Here is a 19,002-nt window from a genome sequence, read left to right as displayed (position 1 = left end):
ATAATTTGTCTGTAGAGAGTTTACGATGGATAATTTATCGTATTGTAATTAGTATATACTTTACGTGTTTCATATATATGAATCTATAATACTGAGTACTTTCAGTCAATTAATTTATGTAGAATTGGTTTCATTAACTTATAAATTGTTAGTCTGTTTATGTAGGGTTTATTTTGGGGGGTCCAAGTTCTGATTTATGTGGTTTACTTACATCTGATTAGAATGTCTTAATAAGTGACTATATGAGACACAATAAGTACAATCTTTTAACTCCTACTCCAGGATTATGTTTCACCAGTATTGCATCTCTGTTTTAATTATAAACGTATACGTTGTTTTGACAGACAATGTGACACACGTTTTTAATTTAAATTCGTCTATGCTTTGTTGTTTGAACTCATTTATGAAAAAATATTGGTATAGTTTTGGTGAGTATAGGTATGACCGTGATGAATCACTGCTATGTTTTAATGTACCTTTTATTTCACTCTTTTCATCGTTTTAACTCTTCATCCTGATTTGTCTTCTTACGACTTTAACAAATCTTGCCTTTCCCTACACAAGTATCCAAATCTTTACAAGTAATTGGCTTTGTTTTGTTTATTATTTAATTTCGCGCAAAGTTAAACATCTCTCTCTAATTTAGCAATGTAAGGCTAGAGGGAAGGCAACTAGTCATCACCACCCACCTCCAACTCTTGTGCTTCTCTTTTATCAAAGAATAATGGGATTGATATTATAACGCTCCCAGGTTGTAAGGGCAAGCATGTTTGGTGTGACAGAGATTCGAGCCCTCGACCTTCAGATTGCAACTCGAGCGCCTAACTATTTGGCCATGTCGGGCCAGTAATGGACTTTTTAAACTGTATTTGTTAAGTTGAAATAAACTCCTTGTGCAATATTTTATAAATCATTATTTCTTATTTTGTCATTTTAACTACTTTAAGTGTGAAATACGCAAATTAAAATTTGTAATTATCTTTTTTTGTTTACGCTTATTTTCATGAAGGTATATACAATGTTGTGTCTTAAATCATAATTTCAAACCATCATTAGGCAACTCATGTAACCCTAATAAATGCTGCTCTTTTCTACCGATATAATTCAAAGCTGAACAGTAACCAGAGTCATGTGTAAAATTTATTAGTTTCTCTTATGAAGCACAAATCTATACAATCTATACTAAAATGTGGCAATTTGGTATGTGTGTTACTTCAAATTGCGAAAGAAAAAATTCTGTTTTACAGTATATATATATATATATATATATTAGTAGTAGTAGTAGTAATAGTATTTATAGACGGCGCTTTGCATGCTTAGGTTAACAATGGCGGCGGTATGTAATATTTTCGCGTTTTAGTTAGTAATATTTGTTGTACGTTGTAGCATTTTGTAATTATAATACTGGTATGGTAAACACTCGCATATTATAATTAGAGCCACAATTATGGTGTCATTCTGTAATTTTTTTAAGTAAACAAATAAAGAATTGTAAATCTTTGGGGCATTAACACTATTAACGTTTGTATTTATGTCGTAAGCCTGCACTTGGTAACATAACACATGGCCTTAGGCTTAGTGTAGAATTGAATTTTGAAATTCCAGATTTATCTAATATGTTGCTTGAAATGGTGTGCATAGCTTGACTTAATATTTTTCGCCCAAAATGGTATATTTTAACCTCAGTTGAAATCTTTTAATTCTTTTCTTGATTTATTTATTATCAGCTTTTCTATCCTCATTGCTGTGTAATAGTTGTTTAAGGTCATCAGTGTAACTTTATGGCTTGTGCACAACCAAATGTAATATAATGGCATTGCTTATTAATAGCGAACTTAAGATTACAAGTATAAATGTTTATAAGTTTTGGAATCTATTATTAATTCCAGTAGTATTTTTTTACAGTTAAATTGTTGATCATTGTATTATAACAAGATCTGAATAGATAAAGAAAGAATATAAAAAATTATGATATTCATAGTACATTTAATTAGGTTTTCCAATTATGTAATATTTACAAACTTACAGATGTCTAATTTTAAATGTGTACATAGTACAGTATTCAAAATGTGATGTAGGTCCTCTTAATAGATGAAACGTCTTGGAGTTATTGATTTATAACTGATTGTTAGGTTATCCAGCTTATCACTCAGATACTGTTTATTAATTATAAATGTATTCACCTTTTAATGGGCTTAACTAGGTTCAGATTTCTCAGGACAGTGTTTTTTAGTTACATGTATTAATTAATTTTACACTGTAACTTGCACGTAGACTTAATGGTAAGCTGAAAGTTAGAAGTAACTAAATACATAGCCTGTTTTTATATTTTCTGTGAATATTAAGATTGATTAAGAAAGAGATGAAATCCTAATTATTAGAGTAATTAAAAGTTGTGGAAGCCCAGGTCCAGTTATTAGGCCAGATTTTTTTTCATGTTTGAATTATTAGCTTGTGAAATGGCTTGCTATATGATTTGGTTTATGCTTGTGATTTTGTTAGATAGGTTTATGGCTGTTAAGAAATGTTAAAGTTGAATGATATAGTAGAACAAAAATATCAGTAACAGTGAGGATAACAGTGAAACAATGCATTTGAGTCATTAGAAGTAATATAATATTATATTTAACTACCTATGCTTATTACTAGATAAATATTTTTATTTCTGGTCTATAAAGATGGGATATTTTGCTCAAAAGTTAAAACTGAAAATCTGTTTTTATGCTATTATCAAGTATTTCAGGTTAGAAACCAAAATCTCCATCAAACATGGTTAAAGTCATTAGTAATTACAAAATAAGTACTAACTCCACCCAAAGCAATCTTAATATTCATTTGTCTTAGAAGTATTTGTTTTCAATTTCTTATTTGTTCATATGAATTCAAGACTTAATATGGGGATGAAATTCTCACAGTTGTGGACAGTGGTTCTGACACTTAACTGTAGGTCACAGGGTTGACAGTGTCTGCTTCGGAAGCATAGGCTTAGTTTGTGTCTTTCATAAGGCCAACAATGTCTTCCTTATACATTGTAATTTTTTATGAAGAAGGATACAACTACTGTGTAGAAATTTCTTTCTACAGCACTTTACAGTTGTTATCACAGCTTCTTGTAATCTGCTGGGTTTAGTATTGTTTTTTTTTCCAGGAGATTGGGGGTTTTTCAGCATGTATTCCTCATTCCCTATAAGGATACCTATGTTTAGTGAATTTGTGTGGATGGACCTAATTTCTGCACTCAATAACTTAGGTGTTTCATGTCTTCTCTGCTCAGTATTCAGTGATTTAAATTTTTATACTTCTTTTACAGACTTTTTTTTTTAGATCCTTTGGGTAGATTTAATTGTTCAATATTTAAAGGCCTTTTATCTTTTAAGTTCCTTTAGCAGTTTTGTACTTTGTGTTACTTATTGTTTTATGTTTTGGTTGACTTCTTTAGTTTCACAGGTTTGTTATTTGTATTATTTTTTGCAGACAATATATTTCTAAGGTTTATTATTAATGAGTACTTTATCTAAGTATGCTTAATTGATGTGTCTGTTTGGGTACAGTTCACAACAAGTTGGTGAGTTCTGTCAGAAGCTTTCTGACTTCAGTTATACTCCCCTTTATTCACTTCCTAGATCTCCTTTCCTCTTCCTTAGAATTGTACTTTGTTCAGTTATTGTGCCAAGTGTTTTTGAGACCTCCTACGTAAAGGAAGTATCAAATTGTCTCTAAACATATTGAAGATTGGAGACTTATCATAGATCTGTCATGGTTGTATACTTGTCTAGATATACCTCATTTCACCATGGAGGCCTACATCACTGTTTGTTTTTTTTTATTTGTGACCTTGGATGACCAAATTTGATGTGATGAATGTCTATTTTTGTATTTTAATTTCCTCAATAACATATTCTTTTCATTTCATTCATGAGGGTTCTGTCTTTCTTCAGTTCTGTATGTGTTTTGTTGAATGGTAAACCTTATTGTACGTCATGTTTACTCACTGGATCTCTGGACACACCATCACATGTCTACTGCTCACCTCTTTCCAAGCTCAGTTGGTCACTAACATCTGCTTACTTCTTCTAGAAACTGTTCAGATGGGGTTTCTCATTAAGTTGAAGAAGTCCAGTAGAGTATCTTATTCATTTACTTCTCATCTTGAGAGTTCCAGCCTTTTCCACTATTGATCTGGTACATGGAGCTAACAATTACAAAGGCTCTACCTTCTCCTCCTTTTTCTGCTTGAGAGGTTCTGTTTCTTTTGGGAATGTGGGTTACCTTAGAAACTCTCATTCCCTTTAGTTAGGTACACATGCATTCCTTTCATTGGATGTGTCCTGAGAATAAAACTTCTCCCATGATCTCATGGACCATCACATCATTCTTCCACCTGGGACAAGGACAGATCTTGCTTGGTGACTCGACAGAGACTTGACCATGGTGGGAATTCCCCTTCCTCCATCTCATCCCTATTCTCATCTGGTAACAGATTCTTCTTTGGTGAGTTTGGGGGCTTTTCTTGATTCTCAAGAGATTTGGGGTTGGTGGTCAGCCAAGAAAGCTATTATCCATATTCACATTCTGGAACATTTGGCAGTTCATTGGTTTCTGTATCAGTTCACTCCATTCCTGATCCCTATTGTTCATTTTGACAATTCCATTGTTATCAGAAAGAAGATGGAACCCAGTCCTGATGTTTTGTTTGGGAATCAACCCATAAAACATGTCTCCCTTACTTGCAGACTAGATGTTACTTTGTAGACCTTTCAAAGTACAATATCAAAAAATTAAATTAAGGATACAATACTTTATGTTGGAAAATGCACTGAACTCAATTATTGTTTAATGGGCAGATAAAAACAATCTGTACCTTACTGGTATATAAGAAGAAATAAAACTTAGAAGTTAGGAAATTGTTAATTTTTTTAATATACTGGTTAATTACTACATAAAAATAAACACTTTTTTTGTGAACTAGTAACATGTTACTGTAGTGCTAAAAGAAATTTGAAACTGTTAAAAATTAAATGTCTTGATTTTTCAGGCAGCAGCAGCAAAGGTTCAAGAAGTTAGAGAAATCACTCGAATAGAACGAATTGGTGCTCATTCACACATCCGTGGTCTGGGACTTGATGATGCCTTGGAACCACGCCAAGTAAGATGAGGGAGAACATGATTTTTACTGTTTGTGTTTATATCAACACTATTTTCTAAAAAATGTGAAATTAAAGTTGTGCTCAGTTTGATATCAAACTTCCACAGGTATTAGAGAAGTTTGTTTAATATAATTTTCACAACTATGGCTTCTAATATCTTTATTAAAATGTAGGTATCACAAGGAATGGTTGGTCAGCAAACTGCAAGGAGAGCTGCTGGAGTTATCTTAGAAATGATCAAAGAAGGCAAGATTGCTGGAAGAGCTGTACTGATAGCTGGACAACCAGGAACAGGAAAAACAGCTATAGCAATGGGTAAATGTGGATAGGAGCAATAGTAGCTTTTATCTGGCACCTGAGATATGATTGAAGATGGATTTTTTTTTTGGTCAAACATATTGAAAATGCACTTCATACATGTTATCACTTCTTTATTGTATAGTATTAAACTTGTTGCTTCATTATTTTTGTTGTTTTTGGGGATGTAGAAAGCTGCATAAGTGAGTAGCCATTGCAGGCCCTTTAATAAAGGAAATGAAATGCATGGTGGTGTGAGACAGTAACTTATACTCACGTTAAAACTGGTGTTTAGATTCTGCTTGCTGTTATTACTCTGACCACCTGTGACATACAGTGGCACCACATAATGGCTGTCAGTATAACAAATACCATAGCTCTCATTATGTAATACTTAGGGAAATATTACAGTGTTTAAAAATGTTAGCAGAAAGCACCAGTAAGTGAGATGATGAAAAATCTGTTACATGTAATGCATGTGCAACTAGTTTTGTACCTGCAAAATAGGATGAAGTAATACTTTGATGGACATTTTATGATCATCTGATTCACTATAAATTTAATATGTGATTGGAAGTATGTGTTTATCATATATTTAATAATATAACACCATGGTGTGAAAGTTTGAATAAAAAATCTTGTCCAAGAACCAAATGCTGGAGAAACCAATTGTTCTTAAAATTATTTCTCTGTCCTGCAAAACACACACAGAAATGTAGAAATATAGCTTTTAGAATTTTGCATTTACTGAACAGTGAACACAACCAATTTAGTGACTTTGGAAGTGGTGTATACCATGTTTTGCATCTATACTGTCTCTATGTATTTATTCATTTCTATTGTATAGATTGTATTTATAGTCTTCTGTGTTTAAGGGCAGTTTAAACCATGAAGTCAAACCCACTTGCCATGCCTTTCTATCACATTCTTTTTTTTCAGAAATTGCCAGTAATTCTCTATGATGTTTGCTATTACATCATTTATAACAGATATAAAGAGGCAGTTTTAAATACTTTGTTCTCAGTAGAGATTTTTAGTTATTTCATGTAGGTGTTAAAAGTTATTTCCTGGTTTAGATTGAGCAGCTAAAGGAATTACTTTAAAGTACTTATGCCATAGTTAGAAAGCCAGTTAAGTTATAATAGGTATAGAATATTGTTTACTTTGTGCTTGTTATTATTTCATTTTATTAAGTATCTTTTTCAAATAAATAACAGTTATTTTAGTTACTAATAATATTGTTGCAAGGAACTAGGCTTAAATTTTGTCACATTGTTAACAGTAACAAACAAGGGCCTATTCAATTTTTTCTTTTTATTCATTGCTATAAAATCAACTTAGATGTAAAAATTTGAAACTTATTGGGTGTGATCACGAGATATGCTTGGGAGAAGCTCATGTAGTACATAATTCAGTACTGTAACTTGAGCTAAATGTTCACTATATACTTTACAGTTTGTATTGTAGGGATAAATAGTTAGACATGAATCAAAGAGCAGTAAAAACAGATGTAAAGTTTTACAACCCCAAGTTGTTTAGAATAAATAATTGTAATTTTCTTTTACTTTCTACAGCTATTCCAAAAAGAAAAACAGGGTAATTTAAATTTATTTATTTATTTATTTTTATGGTGGTACAAGGTTAGTCAAATTGACTGATATTATATAGAATCCATGTATTGATAATTGATTAGCTGTCAGGGTCATCAATCATTTACATTGAACTAATTAATTATTCTTACCTAAGGCTTGGAAACTAGTGCGAATTTAGCCGTGCTGGTGGGAAATTGAATTTCCTGATATTTTAAGGAACTTAATCTATGTTTGGAATGTACAAAGATAATACTAGAAAGCTTTATAAGGACATCAATCCACCAAATATGTCTCCCTGACTTGCAGACTGGTTGTTAATTTATAACAGTACTGTGCAAAAAGTGTTAGGATTAGAGAATATTTTGCCATTCTTTCCATTTTATGGGGCTAATTCTTCCATGTCATTACAGATAGTAAACTTCAACACTTTTTTAATGCTTCATTGATCCCTTTTGACAACTGAATAAGTCAAGGTGATAATACTTATTATTCTTTAGAATTCCTGTAAACTTGTTCCAAGGACGTCATAAGGGTTCTGCTTCAGTGAACATGTTAATCAAATTTAGGGTCTGAAATAACTGTCATGGTATTCCATGCAGTTTCTCAACTATATAGAAAGAACCTAGCAAGAGAAGACAGGTAAATTTGAAAATAAGAAATGAACAGACAGAACATCTAAACTCAGTGATACTGATGTTAAGTTTCTTTGTATGCAGCCTTTAGAACAGAAGGAAGTCTGCCACTGATTTCATGTATGACATACACATATATGTACCAAATGCAGAAACGTTCCCAAAGGAAGACTCAACAATAATGGAATATTTAGTCATTTAGTAGTTACATAGCCTTTACTTTGATCTTTCAAAAATTTCAAGAGCTGAAATTTGCTACAAAGTACAAAAACTTGTCTCTTGATCATTGGAAAAGGGTGTTATGGATGGATGAGTTCAAGTTTGAAATATTTAGTTTAAAGCATACGTTGTAGTGGAAGAAAGGAGAAGGATACCTACCTCAGTGCATAGCACCAGTCATGAAACATAGGTGATGTAGTATGATGGTTTGGGGGTGTTTTTCTGCTGGGGTAACATGTTTATAAAATAGATGGAATAATAGACCAGTACAAGTATCATCACATACTTATCCGTCATGGTACACCAAATGGTTTGTGTATTATTGGTAAAGAAATATACTGTCAAGATAATATGACTCCAAACATTCATCCAACTTAGGTAGAAATTAGCTAAGAAAAAAGTTGCTGGAGTCATTCAAATGATGTGTAATGGCTGTCATAGAGCCCTTGTCTCAACCGATTTGAGCAGATCTGGAATATAATAGATCAAAAATTTGAAAAATCAGAAGTCACTTCCAAAGAAACACTGTGGGAGTGTAATAAAGACATTTTAAGTAAAATCTCAAAGAACACTTGATTAAATATGTTGCAACAATGCCTGAAAGAGTGTCTGCAGTTATTAGAGCAAAAAGGGGGACCCACAAATATTAACAGTTTGCTGCACTTAGTCATTTCCACTGTGTTTCTGTTGTACTAAATATGAAAATTAATAACATTTTGATGTGTTACCTTTGATTTACCTTCCATTGTTTTTGAAAGTAACCTAAAGTCTAATTTTTGACTGTGTCCTAACACTTTCACCAGCAGTGTACCTTTCAAATACAATATTGAAAAACTAAATTAAGAAGTGAATAGTTTATATACTTAAAACAAAATAACAGGTAAAATACAAAATTTTAGTAAAGAAAAACTTAACATTATTTTAGGAGATTGTAGAGGTTATGCAACTAAAACTTGAAATCTGTAAGTTGAAAAATAGTATTCTTAATCTTGACATGAATATCAACTTGCATTGAGACTAGCCAAGAGTCTGAGTCACATTGACAAATTTTCAGTAAAGATCTGATTTTCTGTGTACAAAAGACTTGTCTCCTTAAATTCTTACCAAATTTCATAAAAATATACTTACTACACTAAAATGTTGGTCACCTGATTATTGCAAGATCAAAATGATTGAATTGAGAGTTAGTACATGTGTGTGCTTTTTATCATGTTGTAGACTCTTCTTAAAGCTAAAAATCAAACTGTTACTAATATAAAAGCAATGTAATGTGATGTTGCACTAATTTTAAAATCTTGTGTATTTGTTTTTGTAGTTTAAGTTTAATTTTAGAGGAATGCACTCTAATTTTATATATATGTGTGTGTGTGTGTGTGTGTGCACTAGATATTTGTAGATGAAATATTAAGGAACTTGTGTGGCTCCCTGTAAAGGTATTTGTAGTGGTTTCCTATCAATAGATCAAGCAATAGGAGAAAAACTATTTGTACAATGAGCAAAGTATAATGGTAAAACTTCTTGATATAGTTATTAGCTGGCTCGGCATGGCCAGGTGGTTAAGGTGCTCGACTCATAATTCAAGGGTCGCAAGTTTGAATCCTCATCATGCCAAACGTTCTCACCCTTTTAGCCGTAGGGACATTATAATGTGATGGTCAATCTCACTATTCATTGGTAAAAGAGTAGCCCAAGAGTTGGCAGTGGGTGGTGATGACTAGCTACCTTCCGTCTAGTCTTACACTGCTAAATTAGGAACGGCTAGTGCAGTTAGCCCTTGTGTAGCCTTGCACAAAATTCAAAACAGACAAACAAAATTGTTGTTAGCCAATATAAATCACATGCCCCTGTAACATCAACAATCTAATCAGCAAATATTTAATTTTATATCTTCTCTACAAGTAAAAGGTCTGATATGGTGCATAAATAGTTATTCTCATTCAATTCTGCCCTAAATGTGCAAAAAAAGAAAAAAAAAACAAGAATGCATGCCACAAGCCTTTTCTCTCCCCTCCTTTAGAGTTGAGTAATTACAATGCATCTCTCATGCATGTCATCATGCATCAAACCCCACCAGTATACTACAGCATATTCTCATGGTGCATGTGATTCCTATTCAATTCTGTCAAACTATCACTTTTTGTTAGGCAGTACTTGGGTTCAGATGTTTTTCTTCTGCTGCTTTTCGTAGGAATCACTTTCTTGGTTTTAATAAGTAAAATTCTGAAATAAGATTTCTTCATTATTTTTCTTTACGTCAAACACTTTTGTTTGATTTATGTCTTTCTACAATGAATTCTGAAGTTCATGTTCCTACTTTGGGTGTCATACCTCTTGTACTATTTCAAAGGCTGCAGGTGGGGGAGATCCATTGTTGGATTTCTCTGCTCTTTTCTGCCTTGTTATTGATTGTTTTAGGAGTCAACCTATTTTTGTTTTCTGAATGTGCCCCACTTGTATGAGCAGATGAAGATTTGATAGCCTTTTTATACTAGATTTTGCTGGGTTTTTTTGCTACCTTTCCTGCAGAATCAACTAGGCTTAATATAGCACTTTTTGACATTTTCTTGGTCACGTGATGTTTTATCTATTTCCCCTCTTTCCTGTGATTTCTTGTTGCCTCAACATTGACTCATTTACAGTCTTTGTTTGCTCTCTCTTTACACATGTGGATTCACTATTGTTGAGATTTTTCTGGGTCATGATATGACCTTGTTCCAGATTTATTTACCATTTATTTCTTTTTAGGTATTTATGTATGCACACACACTAATATTCTTGATAATAAATCTTTAAGTTATGCAATTAATCTATTTATATGTTTTGTAGAAAACACATCACTATCAAATAATTTATTTTTTTTAGTATTATTTAAGTGTGTAAAAGTGTGAATCATATTTGGACCACACAAAAGTATATTATTATTTTGCATTTAATATATATATATTCAGTGCTGAATCTACCTAATATATCTTATATCAGTTTCAATGTGTAAGGTGTGTCTGTAAAATTAAAATGTGTTTTAGCTTTCCCATAAAGAAACCATAAATATGTAGAGCCAATCAAATTATCATCTATAAGTCTTTCAAAATGAATTGGTTAGCTTTAGGTGAAACAATGCGAGTATGAATTGACTAAAAATGAGATGATTGTGGATTCAATTGTTCATTAATATTATATATTGTATATTTGAATACTAGTTTTTGAAATATTTGAAAATGTTAGAAATTTATCATTTAACAAAATTCATTGTTTGTATAATATACCATTGTTAGATGGTTAAATTCAGGAAGAACAACTCTATAAAACTGTAGACTCAGCCTTAGATTTTGTGTGCAGGAAGAAATTTTGAGGTAAAACATAAATGTCCTGGAGCTTCTCGCTCTAATTTGTGCACCCCTGCCAGTACAGCGATATGTCTCCAGATTTACAATGCTAAAATCAGGGGTTCGAGTCCCCTCGGTGGGCTCAGCAGATAGCCTGACGTGGCTTTGCTTTAAGAAAACACACACTCTAATTTATGTTTGAGTCATTTTCTCCATCTGGCAAGAAATTCTCTCTAAATGATTCATTCCAAATTTTCTCCAGTGGTTTCTTATTTCATTCATCTAAGCAATACCCATTCTTTGTCCGTCTGTATTCGTACATTGAGTCTTCTTTTTGGGTCAACATGCTTAGTATTCATATCATTGTGTGTCATGTTTCAGATGCTTTCACTCTTTTCATGAATCAGATTCTCGTCGTAACAAAATCTGACAGAGTGTTCTCTTGATCCTTTTGTTCTCCAGTGTCTTTAACTTCAGTGGGGTAATCATAATATAAAAGCTTTAGCTACATCCCTTACACATAAACTGTCTTAGTTTTAGTCTCCTATTTCTCATTGTGCTGCTCTGTATGTCAATGTTTTCAGCAACAATTGAACCGACACGTCTCCTCCTGTCCTCCTTCTTCAAATTATTTTGATCGTCATTTGACACTATGTGTTCAGTCCTTTTAATAGCTTCCTCCTGGCCATCTCATCTGTGGTTTTAGTGGCTTCTCCAGCTCCAACTTCCTTTGCCTTTGTCCCTTCTTCTAGCCTCAGTCACCAGTGTTTCACCCAGCCTTTTCTATCCTTCTTCTTCCTGCCTGGATTTCTTCATGTCATTGGTAAAGAGATCCAGCTTCTCCTAAAGGCTTAGCTTCTCTTCTAGCTTGTTTTGTTTGTCCTTCCTCCATGGAAATTTCTTAATATATCCCCCACCCTTTAGAGTCTTTAACACTTTCCATTTCCAAACTGCTGGGATTGTGGACCATAGAAGTTTACTTCTGAATAAATTAATGAAATACACAATACAAGTAAAATATAGAAATAATATTACAGCATTCATTTGAAATTAGGGTGGTGGTGTTATATTAGTGTAGATGATGTGATATCCTCCATTTTGAAACATATAAATGTGAGAAAGCAATCAAACTTGCAGTTACCCATTTTATTTGGATTCCTCATTTTTCTTCTACTTGGATGTGGAAGATAGTGGTTGGGTTTGTATATATAATTGAACAAATTAACATAAGTCCTCACACATGTATTACAGATGTTTATATTACTTCCTCTGTTATACTCTTGTTACTCCATTCATTTGTGGATCATGGTGAGGTACTTACAGATCATTGCAGTTCTTTCCTATCCACTATCCCCTGATACTTATTATTGTGAGGATGTTGCTGTGCTTGGAGCAGTTCCAGTAAATTCACTTTTGAAGAAGATGGTTTATGTTATGTAGACATCTTTTCAATACCAAATGTTTGGGTCCTGTCTAAATCTATCAGTTTCTTATATTAACATTTGCCATATTCATGTGTCTGGAAGTTCTTGATTCCCTCTAGCCTCATCAAATTAAGGTGAAGATGGTATGATCCTCTTTTTTACTCATCCCCTTCTATGGGTGTTGATTCATGGGTTTTAGATCATAGTCAACTTGCCACCAGTATAATTCTGTTTCCTAACTTCATATGGATTTAGTACCTGGTGATTAGGTTTTTGGTTTTTAATTGGTTGATTGACAGTATGATCCTCATCCTAGCCCCACATGGATGTCAGTTCCCAGCAGCATGGGATTTGGATCTAATTGATTTGCTGTTTACAGTCCATCATGCTCTGACCACTCTACACCTAGGGGTATGTCCATTTAATTTTACCCACTTTTATATTTTCTGAGATAGAGTTGCATAAATGTTATATGGTTCAAATTACTATCTGACCTTAGTTTACTCCCACTTGGATGTGCTCTTTTGTTGTTCACCCATGTGTGTGATATCTTTCTACGATGGGTTAAGAACATACCTGGTTCAGAAGTAGTGCATTCCCTCCACATTATACCTTATAACCTGTCTCTTCTTAGGGAGTGTCCTTCAAATGTTTTTGAAGGATAGTTCTTGCATTCTCTCACATGGGTCCTTCCAACTATTTGGTGTGGGAATCTAGCTATTTATGTGAGAGGAGGTAATGAACCATATTGGAATTTATAGTTTTTCTATACTGAAAGTGTATTTCCAACTAGTACATATTTTCTCTTGCTCTTTCAGCCCTTCCCCCTATAATGTTAGCACTTCATATAATTGAATAGAGGGAGTCTATGCATCATGAGAGTATATTGTAATCTTATTGGTGGAGGGTTGATGGATGAGAGATGCACTGGAATTGGTCAGTTCCCTTCACTTTTTGGAAATAAAAGGTAGCATTGAACGAAAATAGCTATTTATGTGAGAGAAAGTACCTATTAGAAATCTATTTTCAGTATAGGAAAATTATAACTTTCACTAGGTTCCCTGTATTGCTTTTTTCATAACTGAATAGACTATATGTGAAAAACAAAAGCACCTATTTATCTATTTTACAGGAATGGCTCAAGCCTTAGGCCCAGATACCCCATTTACAGTCATTTCTGGGAGTGAAATATTTTCGTTAGAAATGTCAAAGACAGAAGCTTTGATGCAGTCTTTCAGGAAGTCAATTGGTGTTAGAATCAAGTAAGTTATATTTCTCACTCATTTTAATTAATGAATATTTAACAAACTTAATGTATATCTGTAGATGCCTGTTACCATGGATTAAACATGAGTTGTCATAAAGGGGTGCTTCATGGCAATCAAACTCTGTAGATATATATGACGTATACAGTGTTATGTATATAAAATAGTCCTATTTGCTATTCATCTAATGCTACTGGGAATACTACATCACAGAAACACTTGTTAACTTAGTTTATGGAATACTTCAGTTTCTAGTCTTGTTTTTGACCTTACAGTGTTAGATCTGATCTTAATATTGTTATTGATTGTACAGTGTAAGGTCTGATCTTAATACTTTTGGTCTTAGTTTATTTTAGATATTGTACTGTGATATACCTCATTTGGCCCCCAGTGGCACAGTGGTATGTCTGCAGACTCACACCAATAAAAACTGGGTTTCGATACCTGTGGGGTGGTCAAAGCACAGATTACCTATTATGTAGCTTTGTGCTTAATTTTCTAAGCAAACAGACAAACAAAATACACTTCATCTTAGCTTTTTTACTGATAGTTTGACATACTAGATACAATATTAATCTTTTATTAGCACCATAATGTAATACATTTGATTTTACTACTTTGTTATGGAAAATGTAATTCATCTGTGCTTATGTTTATCAGTCATATGATGCAATGCATCTAGTGATTCCAATGAGGCCAATTTTTCTGAAGTTTTGACAGTCTTGTTATATATTGTCAAGTGTTTTAATTACTGATAGGGTAATAGATTCACTTGATGGAAATCTTCCCCTACTAATCTGTTAACTTTTTGGAAGATGTTACTTATCTGAATGATGGGAAGGATATGGACTTGGTGTACATAGATTTTCCAAAATCTTATTGTAAGGTTTTTTACAAAATATGTACTAAAAAAGACATTGTTAATGTGGGATGATTGTTTGAGAGATACAAAAAAATATTTGTTGATGAAGTACAACCAGTATTGGAGTGCCTCAGGGGTCAGTGCTTGGGTCGTAATTTGTAAAGTTTGTGGATTGCATTAAACTCTCAGGTATTTCTAGCTGTATTAAGGATGTTTAGGTACTACAGAATAACTTGGATAAATTAGTTATTGGAACAGGTACTTAGCAAATGACCTCTAATTATATTAAGTGCAAGAGAATACACTCACATGATAATAATTGAAATGCCATATTTAACACAGTGGGGATGAAGAAATAGATCTTGGAATAGTGATGCATGGTATAACTTTAGGGTATATTTCTTTATATATATTACAAGTCAAAAGAAATAATTATCTATATTTAATACCAGTTAATCTTCACTGTCTGTATTTTTTTGTTTTTTAAGAAAGGGTTCAGAGGAATGGAATGATTATCTAATGGGGATAGGTTAAGATCTCTTATTTGGTATTGAGAAAAGAGAGATATGAGGTTATCTTTGAAATTTACAAGGCATTTAAACCTATTTTTATACTAATAGTAGTAATGCACTAAATTTTTATTTCATTAAATAATGCACTAAGAACATAGACAAATAACATGCAAAATATAGACAATTTCCCCTAATCTCACAATTTTTTTTGGCTTTCTAGCTATCCAACAAGAGGCATTACAGTTTCATCCAAGCTAATCATTAAGTTTCTCACTGGAACATTGCTTGTATTCTGAGTAAAATTGACTGTTATCTTTTCAGAACACAACATTATGCAATATGTCATTTGACACATGAAAACCTTGAGTTTCTGTCAGTTATATTATAAAATATAATTAAATTAATGTCCTGAAAAAAGATGTAAGAGGTGGGTGTGGCAAGAAGGGTCTGAATTTCTGTTGATAGCTCTGTTATCAAATACAGAATTGAAGACTAAAAATTATGGTTTGTCTAAGCAATAAGGATCATATAGTGAGTGATTTACATTTAATTTCTAACTATTTCAAGGAGTGGTGGAAAAATAGAGAAAAGATGTCACGTCATACTAGGGGAAATTGAAGATTTTTTAAATATTTGCTTGTAGAAATAGGATTGTATATATTATTAAAATATGGATTATTAGTTGATATTTTTTGGTATATAATTGATCTAACATAAACAAAAATTAGGTTAATAAAATTTTCAATGTAAGACACTAAAATTTTCTGTTGTGTGTGGTAAAGGAAACCCAGGGCGATAGAGTTAAGGTGTTTATTTTTTTAAACCTCTCCTTGGTTGGTGGTGTCTCTGTGGAACACAAGTTTATGATAGAAAATATGTTTGAAAACGTAGAACCTATTGTGGTGTTGTAGCATACTGGATTTTAAATTGGTTCTCTTTACAACTTTTGAACTTAACTCTGTAGTGAAAAATAAGTTAAATTGGTTTTGCTATTTTAATAACTACATTAGTTCTACCTAAGTAACATGTAATATTTGTGTGTTTATCAGAAGGAGCTGTAACTACAGTTCATACTCTACTTAAATGTCACTTCACAGAACAGTAATTAGATCTTCTAGTAAAGGTTTATGTGATATGTGAATTATACATCAGTGATTTTGATTTTCACCCTTCTGTTTTAATCCTTATGGATATTCCTGGAGAAATGAGGATGAATATACATGCATTTATAATGGGAATCTTTCTTTATTGTCAGGGAAGAAACTGAAATCATTGAAGGAGAGGTTGTGGAGATCCAAATTGATCGACCTGCTACTGGCACTGTAAGTTATTCTATTTAGTTATCATTGGATGGTAACACAAGAATCAAAGTGAGAGTTTTCTGTTTTTAAAAATGACTTGGCTTTCAGAATGAAAAAGTTGGCCAATTCCTCATTAGTTATGTATCATTAAACATACAAGGTAAGTCTGTGTGTTATTATGTGGCTTAATGTGTGCAGAATCTACCTGTCAACCAGTAATGCATAAAAATATTTAAAAATAGCAACATTAAATTAAAATAAAATTAATATACGGTATGATTCATATATTGTTATAAACTCTTTACTTTCTCTCAGAAGCTCTAGTATTTACTACAAAACATAAGCCTAATAACATGAGTTTCAAATTCAAATCTACAAACATATAGCCTAGACCTAGTGCATTTTGCTGTTCTCTGAAATATTTTGATAGCTACATTAATAATGTGGCATTATTTTTATGCAGTGAATAATTTCTTATTATTTCCATAACACTCATTGATTTTTGTTTTAGATGATTAACTGTATGTTGATAACAAAATGCAAGAATTACACTTCCTGTTATGAGATTTTTAATGAGATCTTTAATTTTTGTGACTTTGTTACCACAATTTTTGGTTTGCCCTTTTCAGTAGATGAAGATAGCAGAATATGTGATAAGTGCATATAACATTTGCATGTTAACTTGTAAAACAGTTTATTATTGTTTATCTGACATTTTCACAAAGTTGGTTTCACAGACCCTGTGGTAATTGTAAGAATGAATCTAGCACACAATTACATGAATTCTGAAACAGCTAAAGATTTGATGATCTAATATGCAGAGAAAATGTTGGAATTTTTTGAAGGTTGAATAAAAGAAATAAAACTAGTGTATAAGTGAAAATCAAACTCTTTCTAAAATAAAGGTGAAGAACTGCCTCTGTCATTAATACCTCTGTTGTCTGATTGTAATAGAATGACACCATCACCACAATTGCTGGCATCAAAAGCTAATGTGAAAAGCTTGCCAAACTCAGATACCATCAATACATTAACCTTTTCAAAACCAGATGACATATTTTAGACCATTTGAACTTTTGATTTTTCTTCCCCAACCAAATCTTTTCCCAGCAATAATAATAAATAATACACCCTTAACTGGCAGAGTAGGTTTTGCTTCATCCACAACTGGTGCTGAAACTAGGTCTGATGCTAAATAAATGTTAAGAGGATTATTAACAAAGCCATCCTCAGTACCCTGAGCAACAACAGACTCACCAGTAGCAGAATGTGAACCTAAAAGTGGTATATCTTCTAACAGCAATGACTGAGTCTCTCCAGTATCTTGTATGTGTATGGGATTAGCAATGTCATTTGTTAAAGATATAGAACCAACAAACACAAAAGACAGAAATTCCTCCCTTAATACATCAGTTTTTTGTTGTTGTTTTTTTATAAGTAGCTAAATCAATAACATTGGGTAATGTAAAACTACATCCATATGTGGACATGAACTCACTGGTTTCTGCCATTTTTTTCTTTTTCAAATTCCAACAATTGGACACAACATGGCCAGGTTTTTTTACAAAAATGACAGACAGGCCTTGATGATTTTGATAAAGTTTTATACAGACTGTCAGAAGATTTCGAACTAGAGAAGTTTGATTTTTTAGTGGTTTTATGTTTTAAAGTGTAATCATCAGAAAGAGCAGCTACTTCCTCTAGTGTTTCAACTTTTTTTTCATCCAAGTAAGTCACTTGTACAGTATTTAAATTCTTCAATTAGACATAATTGTTTTAGTTTGTCCAATATACACAGAATTACACCATCAATCAAAATAAACCTCTTCTCTGTGGGAAATTCCATATAAGTTTAGCTATCTTGCATGCAATTACTGATGTGTATGCATTTAGGGTAGCTGCTTTAACCTTATTAAAATCCATACAATCTTCTAGAGACAGAGCAGCATAAACTTCCTGTGCTATACCAGTTAAAACACACTGCAATAATAATGACCATTTTTTGGGCAACTCTCTCTAAATGGTGGTACTTTAATATATCAATTGAGTGCAAAGTTGTAATTTTGTTTTGGTTGATCAGAGTTAAATCTAACTTCCATTTCTTTCAGTCTGATTTCTTTCTCTGCTTTGATAGGGGCTGTTTTTGCCTCAAGATGTTTACTTTCTCTTTCTGCTTCAGTGTGGGCTTGCTCTTTCTCAGCTTTGATGTGGGCTTGTTTGAACTCTGTTTGTTTGAGTCTTATCAGGATTTCTAACTTATCTTTACCACTTAACTCTGACTGGCTAGTGGAGACATTACAGCATTCCCTTAATTATTTCTCTGACAACAATTCATCATCAACTAGTATTTTAGCTATACACTTTTTTTAGTTAATTTTTCTCATTGATTTTTTAACCTGTAATTCTAAGATTATGACAGTTTTGAGCA

The 19,002-nt window shown here is 32.6% G+C and overlaps 1 protein-coding gene across 3 annotated transcripts in view; it reads left to right on the top strand.

Moving 5' to 3' along the window:
- The first annotated feature begins 1,140 nt into the window (after window positions 1-1,140).
- Window positions 1,141-19,002, top strand: part of rept (RuvB-like helicase 2 rept) — a 31,683-nt gene continuing 13,821 nt past the window's right edge. Inside the window, exons 1-5 of one of the 3 annotated variants that reach the window (XM_076506108.1) lie at window positions 1,141-1,200; window positions 5,036-5,146; window positions 5,321-5,462; window positions 13,767-13,896; window positions 16,529-16,595. In XM_076506108.1, the coding sequence (XP_076362223.1) occupies window positions 1,156-1,200; window positions 5,036-5,146; window positions 5,321-5,462; window positions 13,767-13,896; window positions 16,529-16,595 (495 nt within the window). In that variant the 5' untranslated portion in view covers window positions 1,141-1,155. Of the gene's footprint in view, window positions 1,201-1,287; window positions 1,337-1,650; window positions 1,670-5,035; window positions 5,147-5,320; window positions 5,463-13,766; window positions 13,897-16,528; window positions 16,596-19,002 lie in introns of those variants that run through there. The other 2 variants (XM_076506109.1, XM_076506110.1) reach the window with 2 other exon arrangements.

The sequence above is a fragment of the Tachypleus tridentatus genome, chromosome 6, assembly GCF_004210375.1.
Source record: "Tachypleus tridentatus isolate NWPU-2018 chromosome 6, ASM421037v1, whole genome shotgun sequence".
Lineage (NCBI taxonomy): Eukaryota > Metazoa > Arthropoda > Merostomata > Xiphosura > Limulidae > Tachypleus > Tachypleus tridentatus.
Note: the sequence above shows the minus strand (reverse complement) of the source record. Positions and strands in the feature narration are given on the sequence as shown.